This window comes from Callospermophilus lateralis, chromosome 18 (assembly GCF_048772815.1).
Source record: "Callospermophilus lateralis isolate mCalLat2 chromosome 18, mCalLat2.hap1, whole genome shotgun sequence".
Classification (NCBI taxonomy): domain Eukaryota; kingdom Metazoa; phylum Chordata; class Mammalia; order Rodentia; family Sciuridae; genus Callospermophilus; species Callospermophilus lateralis.
Genome location: NC_135322.1, coordinates 37,941,486 through 37,963,565, shown reverse-complemented (window position 1 = coordinate 37,963,565; position 22,080 = coordinate 37,941,486). Strand labels below are relative to the sequence as shown.

The window sequence follows — 22,080 nt, the reverse complement described above, 5'->3', positions numbered from 1 at the left end:
GAAAATTCCTCTCATTCTAAGAATTGACTCGGAAGTCCCCACTGACTAGGAAGTCTTCTGGAATTCTACAGCTCCAACCCTCTTCCAAGCTCACAGTTCTGATATACCTTCATTTCTAACATTGTCTTCCAACCTCTGTAAGAACTATGAATACAGGTTTCCTTCCTGAGTCCCCAGAGAATTAAGGAAAGGTAGCAGAAACTTAAATAAGTTGTGTTGGCTTAAAGTGAGAAGGCCTTCCTGTTCATTGCTAAAGGGTTCACATGTTCATCCATTCAATCATATCTAACTCAGAGAGATGTTGGGTTGCTGTTGAATGGCAGTTCTCAACCTCTGAGACTTTTTAAATGTCCTGCAGCTTGACAAAACATTCAAATCATCTGGGAGCCACGGTTTAGACAAATTGAATCAGTATCTTTGGAGGCAACACCTAAATGATGAGATTTTTGGGTTTGTTTTTTGGTTTGGGGGTTTTTTTAAAGATTTTTTTTTTCAGTGATTCAAATATAGAGCCAAGATCAAGAGGTATAGCTGAACTCAAATGCCTAAAGATGCCACTTGTGTCTTTAACAAGTCACACAGGGGTCTCTAACATATAGCCTAACACTGAATACCTCTAATGCAGAGGAATTACATTCCAGAGAAGGTTGAAAAGATGATTTCTACAGTTGAGTATTTTTAAATAAGGGAGTTTGACAAGTGGATTAAACCAAGAAGGAGGTCTGGGCTTGGTGGCTGGTTCATGCCTGTAATCCCAGTGATTTGGGAGGCTGAGGCAGGATGATTCCAAGTTAGAGACCAGTCTCTAAAACTGAGGAAGACCCTTTCTTGGAATAAAAAGGCTGAATCTGTAGTACAGTGGTATAGCATCCCAGGGTTCAATCCGCAGTGTCCCTGGGCAAAAAAAAAAGAAAAAAAAAAAAAGAACCACAAGAAGAAGGGACTGAGGGACAGCAGTCTATTCAAAAAATATCACATCCACACTCAAAGTACCACAAAGATAAAAAGGCCCACCAGACCAAGCCTGCACCCAGACACTACTTGTTCTTCTTGGTTCTTATACAATCGTTGTGCTATTACTTTGTATCAGGAGCAGAGAACACAGTGAAACACAAGACAACCTTCCTGCCCTCAGGTTGCTTCTAGCCTAGTGTGGGAAGGCGGAACTCATGTAAGACATCATTTCAGATGGATTATTATCACTCTCATTACGGAAAAAAAAAATCAGGATAAAAAGATAGGAATGACTTCTGAATAGAAATCTAAATAGAAAGCATAGTTTGTACGCATCTATAACCATAAGTTGAGAGTCTAAGGGAGGAATAGGAACTCAGGTGAAAAGGAAGGGGCATCAGATAAACCGATGGAAGAATGAAAGAAGTGATCAGGCTTAAAACAACAGAGCCAAAAACACGCCAAGCAATGTGCCAAGCATTACCTGCATTACCTCAGGCAACTCGCACAACAATCTCCTTACAGATGAGGAACCCGTAGACTCCCCACATGACTGTCCACAGCTAAATGATGCAGTTTGACCCACTTGAGAGCTGAATCTTTTAACTCAAGACTAGTGAAGTTGATCACTTCAAGGGTCTTGGGGGCTCACACTGAAATGACTTCATGACTGAATCCATGGGTCTCATAGCAACAACAGAAACTGAGTAGCAACACAGCAAGAGATGTGGTCCTGGAAGGGCTCCCCACACTGGAGCCTACTGATCTGGTTTACTGAAGGCTCAAAGGAAAACAATCCACCCTTGCTGAGATCTTTTATCATCCTTGCCTTTACTAGAAAACATAATTCCAATCATATTCCAATCACCTCTACTCTCCCAGTGTCTTCTCAAAATGACCTCTTACCGAGGAACAGTGCAGCAGGGTAAAGGCTTCAATCTGCACTTGTGTAGCCAGGAAAAGGCTCAGAACAGGGAGTGAGTCAGTGTTTCAATGACCCTAATGAAGACTGACAGATGGAGGAAGAACGACGGTGAACAGGAGAAGCCAAGGAGCCTCATCATATCAGAAAGCGATAACTGTAGCTCAGACCTGAACAGACTCCAACAGGAACGTAACTTTAAACAGAAAATCAGGCAGCATGCCATGTTTCCACTGATGAAAATAGTCACAGCACAGAGCCCCCAGACTCTGCAGGGAAAGGGGCCACCTACCTCCTGTATGGAACTCAATCCCACCACATAAGGCCATCAGCGGACGTCACGCTAACTGCACTCATCACCTGGACTCATCCAGCTGACCTGGCACACGATTCCACAGTGGGAGAGCAACCATCCCACCTTCACCAGTCAGGGCTGTATGAGAGGTCCGTGCAAGAACCTCTGGATCTATCCAGATATTCGGGTCACAGTGACAGAATGACACTTTGGCTGACACCAGTATCCTGAGTAGAACAGCAGTGGCCTCTGCCTAACTAACTGCAAACCCCAGCTCTGTCACTCACCAGTTCTAGGACCTGGGAATCAGTTAACGACTCTAAGTCTCAGTTTCTTCATCTCCAAATAGGAACGAACAGAGAGAATGCAAGTGCACACGGCACAGCGAGTTTCACCAAGCACATTTGCAAAAAATCAAAAGGTCTGGTAATATGCTGTAGTGGTGAGGATACGGGAAAACAGGCACTATGTCGCCATGTCATTTAAATTCTAAACACACAAGCACACACATGCACACACACACACACTCCACTAGAAACTCTATGAGGGAAATAGGACCATCTCCAAATAAAAAATATGTATATACCTTATGATCCAATAATTCAACTCCTAAGTATTGCTACAGATCTCAAGTGTAAAAATTTTAAATTATATCTTATAATAGTCATTACATCATTTGTAAAACTTGAAAATTTATTATACTTTATTTGAAATTTTTGGTTATATATTAGGATATACATTACATAATTTGTAAGACAGGAAACTTGAGGGCATAGGAGTCTGATTAAATGAATAATGAGACCATACAATGAAAAGATATGTAGTAATTTAAATAATATACAAATATAGGGACATTGCAAGATATATTATTCAGATGATCAAATGCATACATGCTTATTACTATATTGAATATCTCTGGAAAGGTATAGGCAAAAACTGGGAATAGTGCTAGTATCTGAGGAAGGAAAATGGATGTCCAGAGGACAGAGGGGAAGAAAGCCACTTTTCACTGTGAATGTTTTTATACCTCTTGAACTTTGCACCACGTGCCTGTGTAAGTAGTCTTGTGTTCATCTGAAAGACCTTGCTCAGGCCACAGGCTCAGGGAGTAGCCATGCTAAGACAAAGTTCCTCCCCTGCCTCCAGAGAAGGAAACAGATCTACAAGGAGGAATGAATGCCGAGAGAGTAAAACCACGTTCCTACCTCAACAGCCTAATTTTGATATGCTAGAATCAAACATGGAGTAAAGGAAAACGCTCCAGGATAAAACTTCCCCCTGTCATATTTTGCTACTTACCTGAGCAGGTAAAGACATCAGAAAAGGCACAGCCTGGGACAGGCAGGGACTGGGGGGAATCCTGACCTGGAAACAGGGAATCTGGGTTCCATGGCCACCATTATCTGGCTCTGGACCCTCAGAGAAGTGAGATAAGTCTCTACTCCCTCCTGAGCTCTTCTTTTCAAAAAGGAAGAGGAGAGGATGCCCATCTCTCTGGCCCTTCCAACACTGACATGCCATGATTCCATGAAAGGGGGCTTCAGTCTGTCAATGCCTAGCATTTGGGCCCTACCAGGGCAAAACCACCACCACCACCACCACCCCCCAAAAAAAGCACCAAATAAACATTCCTGGCCTTGGAAGAAATTAAACAATGCTTATACGACCACATCTCTGTTACCTATTTCTCTGGCAATATGAGAAACAGATATTTATTTATTTTTGGTATCTGAGATTGAACCCAGGAGTGCTGAACCACTGAGCCCCATCCCCAGGCCTTTTTTTTTTTTTTTTTTGTATTTTATTTAGAGACAGGATCTCACTAAGTTCCTCAGGGCCTCCTAAGTTGTTGAGGCTGGCTTTGAACTCTCAATCCTCCTACCTCAGCTTCCAGAGCCACTGGGATTACAGGCGGCATACACCACCATGCCCAGCAAAGAAGAAGCCACTCTAAAATGCACCAAGCCCATTTGTTTTCTAAGGAAAGTGCCACTGTAGGATGACTGTCATAAACGTGTCTGGGGAAATGACACAATGGCCCCATAATATCATTTCTCTATCTCACTACTATACAAGGATAATGGGGTCCTCTAAAGTAACCCCAAGTCCTTAGATTCCTAGACAGAATCAAAGGAAATCTTTCAAAAATACAAATCTAAAGAACAAACAGGGTTATTATTCACTCAAGAATTAACACCTTGCTAACATCAGAAGTAATAAAACCAGTCACCGGAAATCACAGCATCACAGGGAGGGCGAAAGTGAGGGTCTGGCAGAATCTACAAATAAAAGTAGAAGAACTCAAACACGCACCACCATCTACATTCTCAACATTTACTCAGTCTTTTAATTGGTGTGATTGACACATGGAAGTTCAATGGCAAATAAAGGACAACAGAGTGCACAACCACCAATGTGACACTCTTGGCCAAAGAACGAGGAGATATGCGTGGGAAAGAAACCACTCTATTTCAGCAGTGGAAATAAAATTACCACACCTGCTGTCTGGAACCAAATTAAACAACTCATTAATCACACTTCAGCTGTATTTCAAAATAGTGCTATGCAAGTACTGAGTCCTCAAGACTATCACCTGGATAAGACGCAGGGGACATGTCATTTCCTCCAAACCACAATTCCAACAGTGAAGGTAAAAGGAAATACAGCTAGCGCCTCTACACAAGGAAGAGAATTTCTGAAGTGGTTCATACACGAGAAGACCTGCCTCTCAAGGCCCCAAATTATTAGTCTGGTATTAAATTTATGAGGGAAAAAAATCTCAGTAGGAAAAAATACCTAAGTTCATTTGTAATTCCCATTCTGAAAATGTAATGTATTCTCATTTGCTATCCTCAGGATGCAGATAGGTCTTGAAATTAGGACAAATAATAGGATTTGACTTGGTTCCCGAGTAAAATCTTTGCAAATGCAAGATAATAAAAATAGCCTTCATTTTTTTTTTTATTTGTACATGTGTAGAATTCTGCTTCCAAGACTTTGATAGAAAAACAGTCATTATGGGGTAAAAGTCCTATCCCTTGCAAAGAAATGCAGAAAAGAAGAAACAAAGAAAATGGTCCTTCCTAATCTTCCTCATCTCTCACTACTGGACTCACACAAACCAAACTCCATGCAGTCTAATCAAGTTTGTGAGCTGATCTTGTGTTTGCCCACTACAGTGTCTCTGCTTCTGCCACCTTGAAATCTCTTCCACCCATCTCCACCTATCAAAATTCTTCATATCCCCAAAGGCCTATGTCAGAATCTCCTTTTCTCTTTTGATTTTTCTTCCTCTGAATTACTTACTGCCTTGTGCCTTATCAGCCTGGAAGATGTAAGTCCCGGCTCTTTGTATAACTTCGCACTTATCTGCACCACGTGGAATAGGTGTACGATTAAATGACTTGGATGAAGAGAGAACATTTCTCTTCAGATGTCACTTAATTCAAATAGATTTCAAACATAATTATTGTCCAATTTTCAAGTTCTCTTTCAGGAAAATATCTGAGGAGCAGAGAGTAATAAAACCTAAAATGTAAAAAGGGAGAGATGCTGAATTCTCAGATTTGAAAGATGGAAACTAAGGGTCTTAACATATTGGCCTGTTTATGAGAATTTGCTCTTCAATTTCCAGGTTTTTAAGATCAATCAATAAAAAGGTCAAGTTTCTTCAGAGCTCATATTAGCACCCCCAAATGTAATCAAGGCTATTCTAACCTAGACAGAAAGCAACACTGCTTAATTAACACAACTAAGAGAGCCAGATTCTTTCTCCCATTAAAGGAAAAATAATTAAAAAGACAGATCCTAAGAACCCCAGCAGGCCATCCCCGTGCTACTTTTGCTTGGCTTTGTGGACACCATATGCAGACTTGGCCTTGAGCTGAAAGGAAAATAGAACACCCCAACAGCCAGCCAGGCGACCTCAGCATCAGCTGCAAACACAACTGATTTTTCTCCTTCTTCCTCAACAAAGTGTTGGGGGTGGGGCCAACCTCCAGTGGAATTCACATCAAAATCTTTTATAAGGCTTCGATCCCCCCACTTCACTAAGAGCCAAGTCTGCTTCCCACTCTCAGATAGCAACAGTAGTTCTCCTGCTTATAAAATTACGAACCAACTTTTTCCTTTGTTCTAGCAAAAGACTTCCTGTGAGAAAGCAGTAATCCTTTAAAGCTTTCCAGTCCAAAGGTCCCTCCTGGTTTGGATTCCCCCATCCCCAACCCCCAGAGGAGACACTGCATCACATCACAAGGCATTTCTTGGTTCCAAGCTGCACTGGGGCTCAAGGGCTCCTGGTGAGGAAAGAAAACTGGTCATTTGAACCACCTTTCCTGGGATCTGTCTGAAGTGTAGACAAGCAGCGAAGATGAATATTAATATGCCTTCCATCATCAAAAGCTATTGCATACCCAAAGGATGATAAATATTTTAATCAGTTTCCAGCCTGTCTAGCGGAAGTCAGTTTACTCCTTGGGGACTTCTCAAGTTCTGTGCCCAAAACCTGTCCAGTACCTGCCACTTTCTCTATGTAATTTTGTAAATTAAGAACAAAAAAGTTCAGGCTTGATTGGAGACATCATTTAATTTTGAGATAATTTACCTCGATTAGCTTTTTAAGAGTAGGAAAATCTAAAATATGAAGGATGCCAACCAATGAGACAAGGTGTCATGCCTCCAAGTTTGAGCCACACGATTACTCTGAAAAACTAATAACCTCCTTACTCCTCTCATTTAAAAAAAAAAAAAAATCTCCCATGTTTATATAAGTTGTTCGCCACTGACTACTCAATCTGCTTAGGTAGAAATGCCAAAGGCATAAAACAGGACATGCCTCTGTGCCCTCCATATTATTATTTTTGTAAAAGAAGTTGAAGATGTTTGGTGGTATTGTAGTGAGGGCTATGTTTATTTAAAAATAAAATTACCACAAAAAGATTCCTGTTGCGCAGGAGGTAATATTTTAGGAAAATGTACATAAGAATTATTAGAGGCCACAGTGACCAACAGGGGTGGGAGGAAAAAGCAGGACCTGAGCACAAACCCGCATCAAATCTTCCTTTAACAAACATGTCCTGAGCAACCTCAGTGTCCCAGTCACGAAATCATAGTGACTAAAACAAACAACGTCCCTCCTGCCCTCACGGATGGCACCGGGTTCAGACAGACAAGAAACAAACGCATTGTCCAATGGCAGGCAGAGAGAGTGGTGTGAAGCAAGAAGGCAGAGCTCCCCAGGAGAGGGAGCCTGGCCAGAGAACTGTCCTCTAAGAAGGGACATGGACAAAGATACCTGAATGAAGCAAGAGAATGAGTCAAGCAAATAAGAGAAGAATATTCCAGAAAAAAGCAAAAGCAAATGCAAACATACTGGCCTAGGCACTTTCTAAGCCCAGTGAGGTGGCCTGTGGAAGAGGGGAGGAAATAATGGAGAAGGGTGCATGGACTGACCCTGCAGGACTCTGGCCATTGCGAGGAAGGGGGATATCTGAATATGCTGGTAGGTTTGGACCACAGGAGTGAAATGAGCCACCATGTATTTTAAAGGATCTGACTGTAATGGATGTAGGATAGCAGAAGTAGGAAGGCTGGTTAGAAGGCTATTTCTACAAACCATGGTGGTGTTTACCAAAGTTGGGGAGTGGGCGGAGTCAGACCATGAGTGTATTTTGAAAATAAAGCTGACTGGATTGACTGATAAACCAAGAGGATTCTGAGGGTCAGCTGGGCAACTGGATGGTTCAACTTGTTTTTCTTTTTTAAAAATTACTGTATTATAGTGATACACAATTGTGGGATGCATTTTGGCATATTCATAAATGCACATAACATAATTTGCTCCATTTCAGTCCCCAGTATTATCCCGTTAACCTTCCCTCTCCCTGATCCCCTTCTTCTACTCAAATGATCCTCCTTCTATTAATTTTATTTTTTAATTGGTACATTTGGGCTACACACAAAGGTTGAACTCGGTGTGATCTATTCCTACAGGCGTGTAACCTAGTTTGATTCACTTCACTCTTCTTTCCCACTCCCCTTTCCCACTCTCATCCCTCCCCCTCAACCCTCTTCCTCTAGCACACAAACTAAACTTGAAATGATACACAGAAGATTAGTATGGTTCAAGGTAATGAACTATGAGAAACTGGGGGAAAGAGCAGGAGATTACAGGGAATTAAGAGTTTGGTTTTAGACATGCTAAACTTGAGATACCCATTACTGGATGGCTGGATAGAGCCCATCATTCCTATCTAATATTCAGGTGTCCCAGGATTTAGACTTCAGTGCCAAGAAAATATTAATTTATTATATGCATTGGCATATCTCACCGTTCCCATCCTTTAAAAAATTCACTGTTAATTGCATGAAAAGTCTATGACACTTATAAAACCTCCTAATCCCCCAACATCTGTTAAACAACATCTGATACATAATTCTGGGCACTTTATAATTTCCCATTTAAGTTAATAATATTTAAGTAATAGGGTTATATATTATCAAGTTACCACCAGCCCCAAGTCTTTATAACCAAAGCAGGTATGCCCAAAACACTGGAGCTTGATTTTGGATACAACCCTAATATTTCAGATTTTCATTTGAAGGCAATCTTATCAATTGAAAACAAGCAGGAAATTACCTGAGATTTTTATACACATCAAGGAAATGTTACAAGTGAGACTGTCATGGGTGGTTAAAGATGGGCTGAGATCGTGTAGGGAAAATGCGAAGAAAATAAATCATAACTTACTTATTAGGAAGAGATAGAATTAAAAGTATCTACAAATGGGGTGTACGGGTGCACACCTGTAACCCCAGCTACTCTGGAGGCTGAGGCAGCAAGATCACAAGCCTGAGGCCAGCCTAGACAATTCAGTGAAACCCTGTCACAAAATTTTTAAAAAGGGCAGGGATGTAGCTCAGTGGTAGAGCATTTGCTGAGCGTCTGCAAGACCCTGGAATCAATCCCCAGCACCACAGGGGAAAAGAAAAAAAAAAACGACCTGAGAGACTTTCAAGAATATAGAAAAAAGCAACATACCATTATTTCCTTTGATTGAAAATAAAGGGTAATTATTTTACAGAAGTCAATGAGGAGAGAGCAGGATGATGGTTATGTTACCCTTAATGTACGGAAGAGCCAACTTAATGTGTTCCCAGAGCTCTTTGGTAAGTCTGTTTTTTGGCACTTGGAGCAAATTTCTCCATAGAGACATTTTTTTTATGCAAAATATGGAAAAATTCCCAGCCCCATCTCCCCAAGTATTTAACCCACAGTGGACAGAAATATACCAAGAATAGTAGTGTGCTCCAAAGTGTCTTTAGTTCCTGAACTGAACCCCAGTTACAGAGGTAGGGAAATGAGGAGAGGGAAGGGAGGCAATCCTAACGGAGACTCAAAAGTAAGGAAGCCTCCCACGTTGAGGACGCGTCCTACTTCCTCCTAACATCACCGCTGGTGACACCTTGCACATGTCATTTATACTGTAGCAACTTTCTCGTGTGATCATCATCATAACACTCTTCAGAAAGGAACAGTTTTAGGGACCATTCATTTGCCAACTTGGGGGAAAGAGAGCCTAAAATCTGGATAATACTTCAAATAAATGGCACAGCGTCCATTGGAAATCTTGCTTCCCTTTCAAAACTGCAGGTCTGCTGGGGTTTTTTTGTTTTTTGTTTTTTTTTAACATTACTTCATTCTTCTGGACTGAGATTTTTTAGGATATTGCAGATGTATTGCAGACTACAGCTACATTTAATCACCCCTCCTACACTCTCTTAAAAACAACAACAAAAAAAGCTAGAGAAAAGAAAAGGAGGCATACTTTCATTTTCTGCTGTATCCTTCCCAGGAAAAATGGAAGTTTCTGACACCCCAATCTGGCACCAGAGTTCTTGAATTCACATCTAAATGCGAGGATGGCCTGTTTGTCAAAGCAACCCAAAATAAATTCCAGCAGCCAAGGCCGCAAGAGCACCCAGGGGAAAGCAGGAGGCTCTGCACACCTTTTACATCAATTTGAATTTTAGAGTAATTTAAAACACATAAAACAAGAGAATTCATCTATTTCTTTTTAACATGTAGAACACATAAAATGTACAGGGGTGTGTGTGTCTGTGTGTGTGTGTCTGTGTGTGTGTGTCTGTGTGTATCTGTGTGTATTTAATGAAGATTGGCACAATTTAACTAAACCCTAAGAAATCAAAGCAGAAATCAAAATTGTGTTTGTGGATTTGCTTTTTCTCTCCACATACTAACAAGAGTTAAAAGGGATAGCAAGGTTTTCACTTGGCATTGCCTAACCCCTGTCACTTGTCTCATCATCTTCAGCGATTTTAGTCTTATTCCTGTTGTGTGCAGAACAGAGGCAGCAGAAATATCCTCTTAACATTCCTGGGAAGTCCCCGGCACATCCTAATACTGGGTACCAATAAAGCACAACTCACACAGCTCTTGTAAGGGTTAAAAACAGAAAGTCCTACCCACTGGTTTGCTCTGATGTTCTTGGAGATATTGTCACCGGATGTATCCTCAGTAGAATTCTATTCAACACCTCTGTCTTTAAGTACAAAGCTGTAGGCTGTAGCAGCTTTAAGAAACATAAGTATCCCTTTTTTCTGCTGCACAGTATCTGTGTGTGAAATTCTCTAAAGGGGTTTAAGTATTTACCCTGAACACTATCAGACAGTTTCTAAAATTTTCCTTATCCAGTTGCAAAAACACTTCAAAGAGAATCATAAACACAGTCCTTTGTGCTTTCCATACACATACTGTTTTTGAGGCTTATGCCTGAATTCTTTTGGAATTGTAATTCCCCCCCTCACAAAAAGACAGAATGCACAACATGTTTAAAAATTCACTATTAAATCTATAGCAACTAAAGGAAGGAAAATGGAAAAATCTGAAATTCAGAAGGCAATCAAAGGAGTTTAGCAAAACTTTCTAGAAATTAATTGCTTAATTACATGCTGAAATCTATCCCCAAGATATTTTACTTTTAATACAACAATACAGGGGTGGGGAACTGGCGTGGGTGGGTGAGTAGGGAGAATGGAAAGAACCAACCTACAGTGAACACATTCAGGATACCCAAAAATGCAAGCCAAAGATTTCAAGCTATTATGGCTGAAAATGACTTTTCTTTTTTCCAAATTTCCAAATCTAAACATAAAGTTCCCAAAACATAGTGTTCCAGAATTTGAATTATTGGGTGCTTGTAACTGTTTAACCTGCCTCCAATCTGAACAATATCTTGAACCACTCAGAATTGTCCCCATCAGAAAATGGAGAAGGGAATTTAAATCTTAGTTTTAAACCACCAGACATCTTATACCAGAGCCTAAATTATCATAATATGTTCTGCTTCTAAATCAGAAATGCTAACCCTGAAATATGGAAGATAGGATTATGTTAGCACATGTAACTTACTACATTAATGGGAAGGGAAAATATATACATATATAACATAGAAATATAATATATTATATACACTGACTCTACCATTCACATGAACCACTAGTTAATACTTATATTTTATCACTTTTTCCCTCATACTTCTCAAAATCTTTAATCTAGAAGAAGGTTTAAAATAAATTTAGCTAACTGAACTATTATTTCGCAAGAATAATAGCAATAAGCTCAGTATATTTTTCAGTATGTGAAAAAGTAGCCTTGTTCCAATTTCAGTTATAAGAATCTAATTTAAATTGCTGCTTCATTAATTGTTCCCCAAACCACCTCCGTCACTTCCTACAACAGTATAACCTCACTAAGGCCATCCACATCCGTTTGGCAATAAGAAGGCTCCCCAAGATGATTTACACAGGCTAAAATGACAAGGAAAGAGGCAGAACTCATCTTGAAATTAGAGTATTATAAATACCTTGTCAGGGACAACCTTTACATTCTTAAGTACATTTCTCTCTTAAAACTTTAACAACAAGAAACTGGTTACATTATTAAATAAAACACCTACTCATTTTCCACATCTCTCTGCTCTCCTGTGCCAAATTTTAACATAAATGGGTGGAATTAAATGAAGCCTATAGCTTACCTAACATAATTATATGTTGTGTTTTACACAGTTTCAAAACGGATACATTAAAATAATCCAGTCTTGGCTCCTGCCCACTGAAGTCAATAAAGGTTATTAAGGCCAACCGCCATAGAAATGTGCCACAATTCCAGCAGAAGGAACTGTCAGGACAGGAAATGGGATTCGAAACAATTCAAAATGATCAGGATCTACTTTCTCTTCAAAAAGGAAAAGCAATGAAAAAACGCATGAAGAAATTTCTCTCCAGTATATAAATCAACTGTACTTTTGAAAATGTTTACTCTGTAAACTATTCTAGAATATTTTCACTGGATTAAAGCAAATAGGTTTTATTTTGGTTTTTCTTTTTCTTTTTTTTTTTTTAAGGTCAAAAGGAAATGAATAAATGTCATCAATTTAGAGGATTTCACACCTAGCATTCTTTTCAGTGTCACTGTGAATTTGATAGTGTTAAAACATTTTTATAGGTAAAATAAATGTCAGTTTTGCAAAGAGCGATACCAGACCCTGAGAGACAAATGGCCTATCCATTGAATCTCTGGCCACAGCAAGACTTCCTCACCTCACAGGAGATTTCAGCTTTTCATATGCCTCTTTACCCAGAAAGCAAAGCTTATACAGTTTCTTTCAAATGGTAACTCTCTCTTATCCTGAAGAGACTCCTCATAATACAATAATCTTGGGTGGGAGGTAGTAGGGTGGTTCAAAAATAAAATCAAATACAAATATTTGAATAGCATGACAGTGTTCTAACACTTCTTGAATAGTCACAAAGATGGGGGGAAAAGGCTAGGCTGAATTCCTGGGTTGTAAGGAAGGGTTACGTAGCGTTGGGCTTAATGGCTCATAAATTCATGAGGTAATATTCAGGGAAAGTGATATTTTATCAGAATGTCATTCAAATGTAAGGTTTAACATTTACATCACAAGAGCATGCACAGGGTAAAACTATCCTACGGGAGAGAAATGGCATGAATAAACAGTGCGATAAAAATGGTGCTTGCTGGGACAGGGAATGGGAAGTAGAGGCCAGGGGAGTGTTAGAGACAGCTGACTAAACTTTTTGAAATATGTGACTGGTTATGACATGTGAAGCAATTACCATTAATGGAAGAAAAGCTATTTCAAAGCTCATTTTCCATTCTTCTCTATCCTTCCTGAGACTACACCTCCCAACCACAAAGCAGGGGGGGGGGGGAAGAATACAAAGACAGAGAGAAATTACAACATAAGTCTCTTCCGTGATACAAGGGCCGTCAAAGGTTGCTTTACTCATAAGCAAAAGGGGAAAAGTAAAACACACATTGCCTGAGGTTTTTTATTTTATTTTCTCGCCAAAAGAGATCGATGTTATGTTGCAGAACAGACAAAATGCATTGATTAAAGAAATTTTTCCACAACACACACATGGATTTTACAATTCAAAAAAAGCATAAAGATAACAAAGAATCATTTGTCTAAAATGATAATAATTTTGAGTAGTATATTCCCTGGAAGCAAAGTTGGTACATTCAGAAATGCCGTTTAGATTAAGTCTAATTCTATAGGATCCAAATGTGCACCAAACACTGCACTTTTTATGTTAAATTGCTGTTGAATTTGTTAACCCACAACTGATTTCCTGTGTTATGGAATCTTGGAGATTACAGCTAACTTGAAGCAACAGGGATAATTCCTGACAGTTAATGGTACATTTGTATGCATTTTCCTGAAAGGCTAGCATCTTGGGGCCTCAAAATGGCAGCTCAACATTGCCCCCTACTGTTTGCAACTTAAAAAAAAAAAAAAAAAAGGAGCTGGGCTGAGTAGGAATCTAACCAGCTAGGGCCAGTTCCACCCCGTACAACAAGTACCAGATGGCAGTGCACTAAAAGAGCCACAGAGCCCTAGACCTTTCCAATGATTATTCTCTTCTGTCTCTTCCAATAGCAAAAATAAATTATTATGAATTTGTTAAAAGTCATTTTGAAAGGCTTGAAGCAGTGCTTAAATTTAATTTAGAAGGACTATCCCTTTTATCTTGGCCCAAACCTTCACTCTGCTGATAATGATCACCCTGAGGCTTGCAGAGAAGAGGCACCAGGCCATTGATTTCCTACAGCACACTTAGGAATGCCACACCAACCGAAAGGAAACTAGCTCTGGAAAATTCCCAGGGTTGCTATTTCTTTTGGTATTTTTTACATGAGAGCTATAAAATAAATAGAAGATAGTCTCTCAATATGCCACCAACACCAAATACATACGTGTGTGTGTGTGTGTGTGTGTGTGTGTGTAGCTCCTATGTATGTGTGTGTGTATATATATATATATATATTTTACACACATATGTATCTTTTAAATGAATTTATAGAGAACATCTCTCATATGATCAAAGATCAAAGATTTTTAAAAACAAAAATAAGCTATAAAATTACTTTTTTACAAAATCAATGAGTTCCTTTCTTATTTTCTCATTCTTAACATTTACAAATTACAACTTCAAAGTCAAGCTGATGTCTTAGAATTAAGGTTTAGCAGGTAAAGATATATTTTTTATTTTTATTTTAGTTGTAGACAGACACACAACCTTTATTTCTTTGTTTGTTTGTTTATTTATTTATTTATCTATTTATCTATCAATCAGACCCAGTGCCTCACTTGTGCTAGGCAAGCCCTCTCCACCGAGTTACAACTCCAACTCAGGTAAAGATATTCTAAATTCATATGTAAATAGATAAAATCCAAATTACACATTGGGAGTTTTAAAAAGGAAATTCCCTGGAACTGAAGTTGCATACATCCCGTAAAGAGAGCACATCCTCTAGCCAGACTTCATTTAGAAACAGAACTAACTATGGAAATGTAGGTAAGAACCTCTCATCACCTCCAACTCAGTATTACAATGCTCAGTTTTGCACTGATTCAGGTCTTTGGAGAAATAACTTTTTGTGATATTGTTAATACACTAAAAGAATAATTACAACATCCCTTCCCCTTCCATAAAAAGGGCATGGTTTAAAGACTTGAGGAGAGGCCTAGAAGGCAGGGCTTCCTAATTCTGACCCAATCTTTAATACTGGGGCCTTCATGGTTGAGATTTAACATTTTCATTATTATAAAATAGGGATTTGGATAGATTCTGTTAACTGTTCTTATCACAATACTAACAAATAAGAAGGTGGGAGGAAACTTGGCGATGATGGATAAGTTTATAGCATGGATTATGACGACAGTTTCATGGGTATACTTTTATCTCCAAACTTATCAGGCTTTATACATTGAATATGTACAGACTTTTTAATGTCAATGATACATCAATAAAGCAGTTAAGAACATAAAATAGGGATTAGCGATGGCTACCATTTCTGCAGATTAGTTTGTTGTTTTCGGCACATTTCAAATTTCGTGCAATGGTACTCTCTCCAGAATTTAGCAGGCTCTTATCACTTTTCCACTACATTTCGAATTCAACTGTTTGGAGCAGAACAGTGAAGACAGTGAAGGACAAGGACCTCAGAGTCAGCCTTCTTCAGTTCAAATCCCAGCTCACCCACCTATTAACTGCAGGGCCTTGGGAAAGTTACGTAAGACTTTAGTGGGAGAAAATAATACCTACCTTATGGGGTTGTCATATAGGTTAAATAAGCTACAAAAAAAGTGCGTAGATAGTGTCTGATATTTAGCAAGCATCATCTAAGTGTCTGCTATTATGACGACTATTTCAAGGAAGACTTAATTAAGGGGCTTCAACTTGCCTTCCTGCTATTTCTTACTATGCCCCTGGTATTCCTTGCTCAGTTCTTCATTTGTGATCTTGTTTCTATAGTTCCAAGAGCCTAATGTTCCTCCCCAGTGCCCTAACCCATCCCTCTCCTCCCCATCCAAGGTTCCCAAAAGTCACATCATCTGCAGTTGCAAAACAGTCCTAGCTCCCGTGGCCTGAATTTAACACTCCCTTGTCTGGACTGCGATTGTAGTTTTTTTAAACTGTTTGATAGAATTTCATTTTGGCTAATGTAACCCCTGATGCCACTCATGTCTCCCTCCTTGTTAAATGCCTGGATCACAGTGATGAGGAGCACCAGCTCTGGCGCCAGCCTGCCTGGGCTTCAGTCTTGCTCTGCCACTTACCCAGGGACCTTGAGAGGCAATTCTTTGAGCCTCGGTTTTCAGAGCTATAAAGTAAGGCTCATAACAGAATTTGACACCACCTAGCGTTGGAAAAATTTTAAAAGTTGGTGCATGGAGAACCCTTAGAATAGTGCCTGGTGTATTAAAAATGCAAATGAACTTTAGATATGATTGTCATTACTGCTTCCCAGCACACCCCTGGCACAGAGCCTTCGATGCAGAATAAACCCTCGGTCTGTTTATTAACTGCGCTGAGGCTGTATGAACAAAATCCTGGCTGGTCCCATCATCTTAACAAGAATAATCTAAGTCAATAATTTGGAATGATTAAATATGCACTTGCCTATGCAAATTAGAGAGCTCGGGAAATGAACACACAGAACTCAGGAAACCGCGGCCCCAGACCTCAGCTACTTACCACACTCTCCATCTTCTTCCACAGTCCCTCCAGCTTTGACATGGGTTCGCACCACCAGTCAGTGCACTTCCTGTATCGACTGCCTTGAAACCAGAACTGTCTGAGCCACTCAAACTCGACCTGGGGACCAGAAAGAGAAGGTGGCAGTGACGAATGTCCTTGTGATGGACAGACAAGGGCAGTGACTTCCTCACTCAATTTTCCTCTGGTCATTTAATAGCCATATGGTGAGAAAATGTGAGAAAAGCTCAGCCTAGCCATTCCCAATATAATTGGTATCTCCAGAGTGTTTGTCCAAAGCCAAGAAAAGAGCAGTTTAAAGTTGAAGTCCTCGCAGGAAGACAGCCCTGCTCAGGACAGGGAGGGGTTTTCAATCACACTTAGAGTCAGACACTTAGTATCTGACTAATAAATAATTGATCTTAGTAGCTGACTAATACTAATAAGTGTATTAGTCAGATACTTAGAGTGAGGAAACTAAGTCAATCAACAACAAATACTGAGATCACAAAGTATAAGCAACCTACACGATGTACAGGAAAGACATAATCAAAACAAAATGTTCTCTTTTTTAAAAAAAATATATTTTTTAGTTGTCAATGGACTTTTAAAATATTCTCATTAAAACATGTTAATGAAGACAAGACCACATACTAGCAGTATCAATTGCAAGTTTCTTAGATTTAAATAAAGAGCTTTCCTATAGACTAGTAGAAATTGTTGATAATCTCCGCCCATATAACCAAACAAGGTAAAATTAACTATGGAGGGATACATTAAACCTGCAAAGCTATTCAAATTGTCACTTGTCAACTCAGTAAGGACTAATGGCAACAGGGAAAAAATGGCAAAGATACCAATAATTTATTTCCCTTCTTATGAACTCACTACAGTGAACTTTTCTTTTTTGCTACCCTTAGCATTCTCCGACTAATCTAGCAGAAACTTAGTATTCTTTTGGTAATCCATCACCATCCATCCCAAGTCTCAGTCCATGTGATCTAGGTAGAGCTCTGGTACCAACACTAGGGGCAGAACTGACAGCCCAAGTATAAGACAATCAGCCTATCCCATTTTTCTAGACACAGAATTGGATTTAGGAAGAACAGCAATGTGTTCTGATGATCAGAAAGGGTCACAAGATTGTCAGAAGATACAGGAAGAAGACTCTATAATAGTCATCCTGCCCTCAAAAGAAGAGTGGAATCAACACAGAAGGAGACAGCTACAAGATGAAAAGTTAAAAACCAGGTCCTGGTAACACCAACTGACTCTTGATCAAGCCATTCCTGAAGATGTAAGCCAACTCAGGCTCACCATTCTTTCCCTTGTAACTGAAATAACCCCAACATTCACAGATGAGAAGCTGAGTAATGCTTCAGAAGCTTAACCAATCATTTCCTATCTATGCTCCAAGTCTCCTAGTACCCATCTTCATCTTGAAAATCAAATTGTACCATCAAAGTATAACACCATTTAGTCTAAAAACTTTTTACCTCTACCCTCTAAAGAAATGTGCAGCAATCACAGTTCTGTGCTGGATCGTCTGGTTTTGCTATGGTGATTGTATTCCATGCACAGGTGCCCAGCCATTACAATTGTCACCTGTGACCACAAAGAATTTTTTTTTGTTTGTTTATCCACATTGAACTTTCATGAAGCAAACAAAAGCAACTTGTAAAGGTTGGACAATGGTAAAAATGGCTCACAGTAAGTAACCTGAGAACACCCAGGCATATGAAAAGGTTTTAGTTTACATTAACTAAATGTTTGTTTGATATGTAGAACTGATTTCAGTTAAAGCTGTTTAAACAAAACAAAACAAAAAAGGAATGTAGACAATATTAAGACAACAGTTGCTACACCTAATCTGTGGCATTGAAAGACAGTGGTTAACAGAAGTGAACTTGAGTGCTTTGAAAGGAGAACGAGGATAAACATAGTTTAACTTTAGTGAAGATAACTTCAGCGAAGATACAAGCTTAACAATATTTATTACAAGGGGAAAAATGAGCTCTTTTCAAAGAGTTTCACATGAAATTTGTTCACACTATCAGAACAGCCTGTCAGCAATGCATCAAACCCCGTGTTGGTGAGAGCTGACAGGCCTTCTAGCCTTTGGGCTGGTTATTTCCACCAAAGAGGGCAAAATGCACAAACCCTGGCAACCACGGTATCCCAGGAAATCCAACACACTATCACATACAATCAGGTCATTTAGCCTATCAGGGTTTGCTAGAACCTGGATTTCAATAAATCAAAACTCAGAAGCAAGGAGAAAGGCCTATCTGGCCACTCTGTCACTAGACAGGAAAGCAAAGAAAAAGACCTGTCCCTTTGACTGGATAATGCCTTCATCTTCCTCTCATCTACCTCCCTGTTTCTTGAGGCAGATCCTGTCATGGTTAAGAATAAGAGCTCTGGAGTCAGTTCAAAACTGGGCTCCACTACAGACGACCTATGCCATCCGCAGAGGAGGGATAATTACACAATAACCGCACAGGTTTGTGGTGAGGACTGGCTGGGTTAATAAGGAACTGTCTACTGAGTGCCAGGTCCTGGCTGGAAGCAAAGAATACAAATTCAACAAGAGCACAAGCCCTAGAACTGATCGCTGGCAAGTGTCTCATAATCTGATGAGATTTTCTGAGCAGGAGAAGTTTCCACATTGATGTCAACTCTGATCCGCCCCTTCCCCTGGTGCCCATGAGAGAATTCAACACTGGGGACCTACTCCCAACAGAGCTTTACTCACGATTTGAAGGGCTGCCCACGAGAGACGATCTTTGTGGACACCGAATCCACTGGCATGCATTTTATTCCACGCCATGACCTGACTTTTTCACTTCAACGTTGTGGGCAAAAAAAATTTTTACAGGATTTTAATTGAATGCCACTCTTACCAGTTCCCCCACTGCCAAGAGGAGTAATTGCTTTTTTTATTCCTTCTTAAAATCATGTAAAGAGGCAAAAAATATTTCCAGTTGATTCAGAGTTTGAGTTAAAAAACTCAAACTAGAAAATGGTGGGGAGTATGGATTAGGGTAAGGGTGGCTGCCTCGCATGGATGAGGCCCTGGATTTGATCCCAGTTGCCCCCTAAACTCGGGGATAGAAAGGCGAGTTGTAGGGTGGACTTTACACAAAACTAGAAAGACAGGACTTAGAAACCAGTTGGAGCCTTATTACTTTGGACTAAGAAAAAAAAAAATCAAAGCTAACCATAGTGACTGACTCATGAAAGTTTCTAACCATGACAGGGCCGGGGTCTTCTCCCTCCTCCTGGGTGCAGTCCCCCCAAGGAGGCCTGCAGCTAACAGAGCAGAAATAAGAGACAAGTTGTCAGGAGGGCAAACACTGTCTGGGGGCCAGAAACACTCCGTGGTGATGGGGGTCCCTGAAGACAAGAACAAGAGGAGACAACTTTCCAGGTTCGGTCTTCTTTATGCTTAGAAACCAAACTCCCTGATTTCTGACATGCACTTAATGAAGGGTCCCTATTATCTAATCTTTTGAGCACTTACACTAGGAGGAACTTAGAGCCCGCAGGCATCAGGAAGAAGATTAACAGTCAGGAGACCATGCAGAATCTTGGAGGGGCTTCTAGGTCTCCAGAGAAAAATGAAAACATGTTCACAGTAGATTAAGGTTCACAGCTGTGACCCAGAAAACCATCTCTGTAACCCTCTTACCTGTACCTGCCTTCTCCACGGAATAGTCAAAAAAGAGATCGACCAAGAAAAGCTTTTCTCCCAGAAATACCCAGAGAAACAAACAGGATCTATCACCTGCCGGAACCTCTGTCACCAGGCACTTGGGGAATAAAGCTTGTAAGACTCTAAAATCCTAGTTCTAGGATGCTAGCTGTAACACCAAACAGTTGGAAATAATCTCCCGCACTCCTACAGGTGAGCAAATACCACCGGCTTTTCTTCTACCACCTTTGTACAGACTATTGATCATAGCTGCCTCATGAGATACGTGAACATACCCCTTAGAGCTGATATCTCGCTGTAACAACCAAAATAAGCTATTTCACTGAGGAAGAAACGAGGCCAGGGAGATATGCTAAGGTGCAATCTACAAAGAGGTACCCTATTCAGACCCTGGCACCACAGCTATAAGGAAGACGCAGGTCTGATCAGAAGGAAAGGAGAGCCAAAAAACCCACCAAACAGGATGTCTCCCAGGAAAAACTTACTAGAAGAGACTAATTCCACATTTTACTGTTTTTAAGAATGAGAACAAACAATTTAATAACACAGAGGGAGATTACGCTTATAAATGAACATGAATCTTTCCCAAGCATCTTAAAGTAGAAAAAAAAATCTAAAAGGTACTCAGTTCCTGGGCCTAAACTTCCCAAATTGCTAAGTTAGAAACCATCCTAGACAAGGAAAACAAGCCACTCTTAAAGCCAGACAGCCTGAAAGCACATAGCATTTAAAATCATGGGCTTCTCACCCTATTATTAGTCCTGCAAAGGTTTGTGGCTTTGAAGAAAGAGGAAAGCAAATAAGAAGAAACTGAGTAACTATTATGGACATTGGCACTTTTGTTTAACATCAGAACACAGTACAGAGAAGATGTGGGGGTGCTCGATCCCAGGCCATCGTGTACGGCAAAAGAATACTATCTGCCAAAGCATCCTGACATATGGAATTGATTCTTAAGGAAGGAGATGACCTTGAAGAATTGAAGATGGAGGGTGGGGGTGGCAAATGCTGGCACACATGATACTGAGACTCAAGATCTCTCTCCATTTAATCCCAGGCTGGTCTCAAGGGACTAAGATTGCTGCTGCATCTGTGCCCCCCTCCCTGACATATACAATGTCAAAAACAGCCCGTCACTTTCTGAAGCAGATGGATTCAGATGACTATATTCTACTGTGAGATAAACAGTGTGATTTTGTAGATTTTCTTTGCCCACAGATGATAACAAAACATCACAGTCAGAGAAGACGGGAAAGGAGAGCAAAACAGAACAGCACCCGATCTGCTAATCTGACTCCCAGAATTGTGAGATCTTTACAGAAGGAAATAGCTCAATTTCCAGATGAGAATTTTTACACAATGGAAAAAGACATAACTTGGCTCCCAGATATAATTCGGTGAGGTCACCAGCCCAATAAATGTGTATCTTTTCTGCAATTCTAGCTATCAGCAATGTCTCCAGCCAGGATTGATGGTAGGGAAAGTAGGACCCTTATTAGGCACAATTAAGAAAAGAAAGTCAGCTTCCCATTGCAAGTGGTTACCATTCCCCTCGAAGGAAGAACTTCTTCGCCTTTGGTTCTGGAAAGTTTGACAGTGTTTCAC

General features: G+C 40.1%; 1 protein-coding gene across 2 annotated transcripts in view; it reads right to left on the bottom strand.

The window, feature by feature from the left end:
• The window catches only part of Fto (FTO alpha-ketoglutarate dependent dioxygenase), a 372,769-nt gene that overhangs the window by 174,445 nt on the left and 176,244 nt on the right, over window positions 1-22,080 (bottom strand). For both annotated transcript variants that reach the window (XM_076837477.2, XM_076837478.1), the window contains exon 7: window positions 16,761-16,880. In XM_076837477.2, the coding sequence (XP_076693592.1) occupies window positions 16,761-16,880 (120 nt within the window). The remainder of the gene's footprint in view (window positions 1-16,760; window positions 16,881-22,080) is intronic.